Raw genomic sequence first — 9,010 nt, forward strand, 5'->3', positions numbered from 1 at the left:
GGACCATTCTGGAAGAAAACCTGATGGAGTCTGCAAAAGACCTGAGACTGGGACGGAGATTTGTCTTCCAACAAGACAATGATCCAAAACATAAAGCAAAATCTACAATGGAATGGTTCAAAAATAAACATATCCAGGTGTTAGAATGGCCAAGTCAAAGTCCAGACCTGAATCCAATCGAGAATCTGTGGAAAGAACTGAAAACTGCTGTTCACAAATGCTCTCCATCCAACCTCACTGAGCTCGAGCTGTTTTGCAAGGAGGAATGGGAAAAAATGTCAGTCTCTCGATGTGCAAAACTGATAGAGACATACCCCAAGCGACTTACAGCTGTAATCGCAGCAAAAGGTGGCGCTACAAAGTATTAACTTAAGGGGGCTGAATAATTTTGCACGCCCAATTTTTCAGTTTTTGATTTGTTAAAAAAGTTTGAAATATCCAATAAATGTCGTTCCACTTCATGATTGTGTCCCACTTGTTGTTGATTCTTCACAAAAAAATACAGTTTTATATCTTTATGTTTGAAGCCTGAAATGTGGCAAAAGGTCGCAAAGTTCAAGGGGGCCGAATACTTTCGCAAGGCACTGTATATATATATTATTAATTAGCAACAATTTCTAAAAACCTGTGTTTACTTTGTCATTATGGGGTACTGTGATGTCATTATGGGGTACTGTGATGTCATTATGGGGTATTGTGATGTCATTATGGGGTACTGTGATGTCATTATGGGGTATTGTGATGTCATTATGGGGTATTGTGTGTAGATTGATGAGAGGAGGGGGACGATTTAATCCATTTTAGAATGCTTTAACCCACCAACAGGTGTAAAAAGTCAAGCGGTCTGAATACTTTCTGATGGCTCTGTATCAGTATAACACATTACATTTGTATAGGCTGCATCCCAGATGTCCCCTATATATCCCCTCTGTATCAGTAAAACACATTACATTACCCAGATGTCCCCTATATATCCCCTCTGTATCAGTATAACACATTACATTTGTATAGGCTGCATCCCAGATGTCACCTATATATCCCCTCTGTATCAGTAAAACACATTACATTACCCAGATGTCCCCTATATATCCCCTCTGTATCAGTATAACACATTACATTTGTATAGGCTGCATCCCAGATGTCACCTATATATCCTCTCTGTATCAGTAAAACACATTACATTACCCAGATGTCCCCTATATATCCCCTCTGTATCAGTATAACACATTACATTACCCAGATGTCCCCTATATATCCCCTCTGTATCAGTATAACACATTACATTACCCAGATGTCCCCTATATATCCCCTCTGTATCAGTATAACACATTACATTACCCAGATGTCCCCTATATATCCCCTCTGTATCAGTATAACACATTACATTACCCAGATGTCCCCTATATATCCCCTCTGTATCAGTAAAACACATTACATTACCCAGATGTCCCCTATATATCCCCTCTGTATCAGTATAACACATTACATTTGTATAGGCTGCATCCCAGATGTCACCTATATATCCCCTCTGTATCAGTAAAACACATTACATTACCCAGATGTCCCCTATATATCCCCTCTGTATCAGTATAACACATTACATTACCCAGATGTCCCCTATATATCCCCTCTGTATCAGTAAAACACATTACATTACCCAGATGTCCCCTATATATCCCCTCTGTATCAGTATAACACATTACATTACCCAGTCCTCCCCTATATATCCCCTCTGTATCAGTATAACACATTACATTACCCAGATGTCCCCTATATATCCCCTCTGTATCAGTATAACACATTACATTACCCAGATGTCCCCTATATATCCCCTCTGTATCAGTATAACACATTACATTACCCAGATGTCCCCTATATATCCCCTCTGTATCAGTAAAACACATTACATTACCCAGATGTCACCTATATATCCCCTCTGTATCAGTATAACACATTACATTACCCAGTCCTCACCTATATATCCCCTCTGTATCAGTATAACACATTACATTACCCAGATGTCCCCTATATATCCCCTCTGTATCAGTATAACACATTACATTACCCAGATGTCCCCTATATATCCCCTCTGTATCAGTAAAACACATTACATTACCCAGATGTCCCCTATATATCCCCTCTGTATCAGTATAACACATTACATTACCCAGATGTCCCCTAAATATCCCCTCTGTATCAGTATAACACATTACATTTGTATAGGCTGCATCCCAGATGTCCCCTATATATCAGTGTTGGGAAACACGCCTGGCGGTTAAAAGCATTGGGCCAGTAGCTGAAAGGCCGCTGGTTATGAAACCCTTAGCCGACGAGGTGTAAATTCAGTCCGTTGTGCCCTGGAGCAAGGCACTTAACCCTAGTTGTAAAATGTGTGTCCTCTCTCTCCTCTCCACTCTCCACTCTCCACTCTCCACTCTCCTCTCTCCTCTCTCCTCTCTCCTCTATCTCCCCTCTTCTCTCCCCTCTCTCCCCTCTCTCTCCTCTCTCTCCTCTCTCTCCTCTCTCTCTCCTCTCTCTCTCCTCTCTCTCTCCTCTCTCTCTCCTCTCTCTCTCCTCTCTCTCTCCTCTCTCTCTCTCCTCTCCCCTCTCTCTCTCCCCTCTCCTCTCTCTCTCTCTCCTCTCTCTCCTCTCTCTCCTCTCTCTCCTCTCTCTCCTCTCTCTCCTCTCTCTCTCTCTCTCCCCTCTCCTCTCTCTCCTCTCTCTCCCCTCTCCTCTCTCTCTCTCTCTCTCCTCTCCCCTCTCTCTCTCCCCTCTCTCTCCCCTCTCCTCTCTCTCTCTCCTCTCTCTCCTCTCTCTCCTCTCTCTCCTCTCTCTCTCTCTCTCCCCTCTCCTCTCTCTCCTCTCTCCCCTCTCCTCTCTCTCTCTCTATCCCCTCTCCCCTCTCCTCTCTCCCCTCTCTCTCTCTCCTCTCCTCTCTCCCCTCTCTCCTCTCTCTCCCCTCTCCTCTCTCTCTCTCTCTCCTCTCTCCTCTCTCTCTCTCTCTCTCTCTCTCTCGTTGCAGTGACCAGCATCACCCTCGTGGAGCTGGGTCTGATGTCAAACTCTGCCATCCTCCTCCTCCTCAGTGAAGTCCTCTTCCTCATCATCACACTCCTCTACTACTACCACCTGGGTCGCAGGACCAAGAAGACCCAGAACCATACACATAGTTCTGATTAGACCCAGAACCATATACATAGTTCTGATTAGACCCAGAACCATACACATTGTTCTCATTAGACCCAGAACCATAGATATAGCAGTTCTGATTAGACCCAGAACCATAGATCTAGTTCTGATTCGACCCAGAACCATAGATATAGCAGTTCTGATTAGACCCAGAACCATAGATCTAGTTCTGATTCGACCCAGAACCATAGATATAGCAGTTCTGATTAGACCCAGAACCATAGATATAGCTCTGATTAGACCCAGAACCATAGATATAGCTCTGATTAGACCCAGAACCATAGATCTAGTTCTGATTCGACCCAGAACTATATATATAGCTCTGATTAGACCCAGAACCATATATATAGCAGCTCTGATTAGACCCAGAACCATATATATAGCTCTGATTAGACCCAGAACCATAGATTTAGCAGCTCTGATTAGACCCAGAACCATAGATCTAGCAGCTCTGATTAGACCCAGAACCATAGATCTAGCAGCTCTGATTAAACCCAGAACCATAGATATAACAGCTCTGATTAGACCCAGAACCATAGATCTAGTTCTGATTAGACTCAGAACCATAGATATAGCAGCTCTGATTAAACCCAGAACCATAGATATAGCAGCTCTGATTAAACCCAGAACCATATATCTAGCAGCTCTGATTAAACCCAGAACCATAGATATAGCAGCTCTGATTAAACCCAGAACCATAGATATAACAGCTCTGATTAAACCCAGAACCATAGATATAGCAGCTCTGATTAAACCCAGAACCATAGATATAACAGCTCTGATTAGACCCAGAACCATAGATATAGCCCTGATTAGACTCAGAACCATAGATATAGCTCTGATTAGACTCAGAACCATATATATAGCTCTGATTAGACTCAGAACCATAGATATAGCTCTGATTAGACTCAGAACCATAGATCTAGCTCTGATTAGACTCAGAACCATAGATCTAGCTCTGATTAGACTCAGAACCATATATATAGCTCTGATTAGACCCAGAACCATAGATCTAGTTCTGATTAGACCCAGAACCATATATCTAGCAGTTCTGATTAGACCCAGAACCATAGATCTAGCAGCTCTGATTAGACCCAGAACCATAGATCTAGCAGCTCTGATTAGACCCAGAACCATAGATACAGTTCTGATTAGACCCAGAACCATAGATCTAGCAGCTCTGATTAGACCCAGAACCATAGATCTAGTTCTGATTAGACCCAGAACCATAGATCTAGCAGCTCTGATTAGACCCAGAACCATAGATACAGTTCTGATTAGACCCAGAACCATAGATACAGTTCTGATTAGACCCAGAACCATACACATAGTTCTGATTAGACCCAGAACCATAGATCTAGTTCTGATTAGACCCAGAACCATACACATAGTTCTGATTATACCCCCTCTCCCCAAACAGTGTTAGAACTATCAATTTGATATCATGGATGGTCAGTCCTTGCATCCATAACTCTGTCTTATGAATTTGAGAGTGTTTACAAATCTCCAACCCCATCCCTCAGCTTTTAACCAAAACAGTGGTGGGGTGGACACGTTGTTATTGTTTCAACTGCAGATTGCCCCTTGACGGTCTGTTTAGATAAAACCCAACCTTTAGATTGTGCCTCCAAAGCAGCACTCCAGTCAACGTGACTGCTTGGTGCTCACGCTGCCCAAATGGCCCCCTATTACTTACCCCACATAGGACTGTTCAGAAGTAGTGCACTATATAGGGAATAGGGCTCTGGTCTATAGTAGTACACTATATAGGGAATAGGGCTCTGGTCTATAGTAGTACCACTATATAGGGAATAGGGCTCTGGTCTATAGTAGTACCACTATATAGGGAATAGGGCTCTGGTCTAGAATAGTGTACTATATAGGGAATAGGGCTCTGGTCTATAGTAGTACCACTATATAGGGAATAGGGCTCTGGTCTATAGTAGTACCACTATATAGGGAATAGGGCTCTGGTCTATAGTAGCACCACCATATAGGGGATAATAGGGTGCCATTTTTCATGCACACTTCGATCCCAGTTTCGTTGAGACAGCCCCAACCACTTAAATCCATTGTGTTCACAGATAAAGCTCTGGTTTCATTTTGTTTAGAAAAGGATCTTTTTAAATCTGATTGCCAAATAATAAGGTGATTGTATTTTGCGATATGCCACATATTACAAGACACGTAAATACACGTGCTAGTTACTGAACATGTACCTGCAGACAGAGAACAGTGTTGTTTTCAGACTGTCTCTTCTGTAGATACCAAGTCCCGTGAGTCATGTAGAACTTGTATAAGCCTGTTTGGGGAACCCCGGGTTGGGGGCAGAACTTGTGTGTAGAGAGTGAACATACTTTAATTGGCAGTACAAGATATGTATTTTAAGACACACAGCTTTGTCTGTTCATGTAGGTCTGGCTCAGAGAACGACTACTGTTGTCTAATGTCCTCCTTCATGTAGGTCTGGGTCAGAGAGTGTTGTCTAATGTCCTCCTTCATGTAGGTCTGGCTCAGAGAACGACTACTGTTGTCTAATGTCCTCCTTCATGTTGGTCTGGCTCAGAGAGTGTTGTCTAATGTCCTCCTTCATGTAGGTCTGGCTCAGAGAACGACTACTGTTGTCTAATGTCCTGTTTCATGTAGGTCTGGCTCAGAGAGTGTTGTCTAATGTCCTCCTTCATGTAGGTCTGGCTCAGAGAACGACTACTGTTGTCTAATGTCCTGTTTCATGTAGGTCTGGCTCAGAGAACGACTACTGTTGTCTAATGTCCTGTTTCATGTTGGTCTGGGTCATGTTCATATTGGTGCAAAACAGAAGAAAAAAAACCAGAGTGAAACAGTGGGGTACTTACCTGTCCAATAAGAAACGCTCATGTCAGTTTTTTCCCTTTGCGTTCCCTGATGGATTTGTTCTGTAGTAATATATGTTGTAGTAAAGGACAATAACACTGGTTTTGTTCTGTAGTAATATATGTTGTATTAAAGGACAATAACACTGGTTTTGTTCTGTACTAATATATGTTGTATTAAAGGACAATAACACTGGTTTTGTTCTGTAGTAATATATGTTGTATTAAAGGACAATAACACTGGTTTTGTTCTGTACAAATATGTTGTATTAAAGGACAATAACACTGGTTTTGTTCTGTACTAATATATGTTGTATTAAAGGACAATAACACTGGTTTTGTTCTGTAGTAATAAATGTTGTATTAAAGGACAATAACACTGGTTTTGTTCTGTACAAATATGTTGTATTAAAGGACAATAACACTGGTTTTGTTCTGTACTAATATATGTTGTATTAAAGGACAATAACACTGGTTTTGTTCTGTAGTAATATATGTTGTATTAAAGGACAATAACACTGGTTTTGTTCTGTACAAATATGTTGTATTAAAGGACAATAACACTGGTTTTGTTCTGTAGTAATAAATGTTGTATTAAAGGACAATAACACTGGTTTTGTTCTGTACTAATATATGTTCTATTAAAGGACAATAACACTGGTTTTGTTCTGTAGTAATAAATGTTGTATTCAAGGACAATAACACTGGTTTTGTTCTGTACAAATATGTTGTATTAAAGGACAATAACACTGGTTTTGTTCTGTACTAATATATGTTGTATTAAAGGACAATAACACTGGTTTTGTTCTGTACTAATATATGTTGTATTAAAGGACAATAACACTGGTTTTGTTCTGTACTAATATATGTTCTATTAAAGGACAATAACACTGGTTTTGTTCTGTACTAATATATGTTGTAGTAAAGGACAATAACACTGGTTTTGTTCTGTACTAATATATGTTGTATTAAAGGACAATAACACTGGTTTTGTTCTGTACTAATATATGTTGTAGTAAAGGACAATAACACTGGTTTTGTTCTGTACTAATATATGATGTATTAAAGGACAATAACACTGGTTTTGTTTTGTAAGACTCAAACATTCTTCCATGTGTTTATGTTTTTTTGCTGGACTGACTGAAGGATAATTCTTCAGTCTGGGATAATGTGACACAAGGAAAACGAATCAATCAGGACAATGTTTCAGTTTAATCCTCCCACTCAACAGGTATTTTATGTTCCAGCAGTGCATCAAAAAGGTACATTTTTAAAAAATCGTGATGTACTTAAGCTTTTGGGTCGTGGAAACTGGGCCGTTGCTTCTGCATCGAGGTAGAGAGAACATACTAGAAGCGTTCTTCAGAAAACAACAGAAGGTTTAGGACACTTTGTGTCACACGTTGGGATCTGACGTGCTTTAAATAAATAAATAAAAAAGTTGTTTTGACACTTCTACAGAGATGTAGTTTTTTTTGGGGGGGGGGGGGGGGTGGGGGTATAGTATCACACCTGATTTTAACTTTCCCTGAACACCAAGCCATTTGAATATCTCTTATATTAGAATAGAGGAAGTTTACTGTCTCTGCATCCAGGCACGTCTCTTATCTTTCAGTGTGTTTGGGACCACGGTGGATTTGTCATCACGAACGGCATCAATGCTTTAGGAAATGTGATGACGTGTTATTGTTGGGGTCTATTTTAAATGTACATTGTGCCATAAAGGTAGACACATGCTGTATATGTATAGACAGAACAACAATAAATAAATCTATTTTCTTTCCCGTGGCTGTTTTTCTTTGTGTGGTCTCGTTATGCCCAGGCGATGCTCTAACTTCTCAAGACTCAACAGTTCTTATCTCCAAGTTATTCCTATTGTCTGTTATTCCTGTTTTGATTTAAACGTCATCTATTTCCTTCTGAACACTCCACGTCGTTGTGCCCTGCTGAACACTCCACGTCGTTGTGCCCTGCTGAACACAGCCCTGTTGTGCCCTGCTGAACACAGCCCTGTTGTGCCCTGCTGAACACAGCCCTGTTGTGCCCTGCTGAACACAGCCCTGTTGTGCCCTGCTGAACACAGCCCCGTTGTGCCCTGCTGAACACAGCCCTGTTGTGCCCTGCTGAACACAGCCCTGTTGTGCCCTGCTGAACACAGCCCTGTTGTGCCCTGCTGAACACAGCCCTGTTGTGCCCTGTTGAACACAGCCCTGTTGTGCAGTAGTTCGCCTCCAGAGGGTGATGTTGTTATGTTTAGAGTTAATGTCTGGATGGGTCTCTCTCCTCTTCTTCTCTGTGTAATGGTCAACACACTGTCTCTCTCTCTCACCTCTTCTTCTCTGTATAATGGTCAACACACTGTCTCTCTCTCTCACCTCTTCTTCTCTGTGTAATGGTCCACACACTGTCTGTCTCTCTCTCTCTCTCACCGCTTCTTCTCTGTGTAATGGTCAACACACTGTCTCTCTCTCTCACCTCTTCTTCTCTGTATAATGGTCCACACACTGTCTCTCTCCCTCACCTCTTCTTCTCTGTATAATGGTCCACACACTGTCTCTCTCCCTCACCTCTTCTTCTCTGTATAATGGTCCACACACTGTCTCTCTCTCTCACCTCTTCTTCTCTGTATAATGGTCCACACACTGTCTGTCTCTCTCTCTCTCTCACCTCTTCTTCTCTGTATAATGGTCCACACACTGTCTCTCTCCCTCACCTCTTCTTCTCTGTATAATGGTCCACACACTGTCTCTCTCCCTCACCTCTTCTTCTCTGTATAATGGTCAACACACTGTCTCTCTCTCTCACCTCTTCTTCTCTGTATAATGGTCCACACACTGTCTCTCTCCCTCACCTCTTCTTCTCTGTATAATGGTCCACACACTGTCTCTCTCCCTCACCTCTTCTTCTCTGTATAATGGTCCACACACTGTCTCTCTCTCTCACCTCTTCTTCTCTGTATAATGGTCCAC

The 9,010-nt window shown here is 41.7% G+C and overlaps 1 protein-coding gene and 1 long non-coding RNA gene across 2 annotated transcripts in view; both read left to right on the forward strand.

Annotated features, from left to right (window-relative positions):
• Positions 1–3,210, forward strand: part of LOC110519138 (tumor protein p53-inducible protein 11-like) — a 107,699-nt gene extending 104,489 nt beyond the window's left edge. Inside the window, exon 7 of the mRNA XM_036981634.1 lies at positions 3,023–3,210. Within this exon, the coding sequence (XP_036837529.1) occupies positions 3,023–3,180 (158 nt within the window). The 3' untranslated portion in view covers positions 3,181–3,210. The remainder of the gene's footprint in view (positions 1–3,022) is intronic.
• Positions 3,211–5,181: 1,971 nt separating this feature from the next.
• Positions 5,182–7,812, forward strand: LOC118964991. Its single transcript, XR_005052341.1, has 2 exons — positions 5,182–5,604; positions 5,696–7,812. It is a non-coding gene; the product is annotated as an uncharacterized LOC118964991 (long non-coding RNA).
• Positions 7,813–9,010: the final 1,198 nt, after the last annotated feature.

The sequence above is a fragment of the Oncorhynchus mykiss genome, chromosome 6 (genome assembly GCF_013265735.2).
Source record: "Oncorhynchus mykiss isolate Arlee chromosome 6, USDA_OmykA_1.1, whole genome shotgun sequence".
Lineage (NCBI taxonomy): Eukaryota > Metazoa > Chordata > Actinopteri > Salmoniformes > Salmonidae > Oncorhynchus > Oncorhynchus mykiss.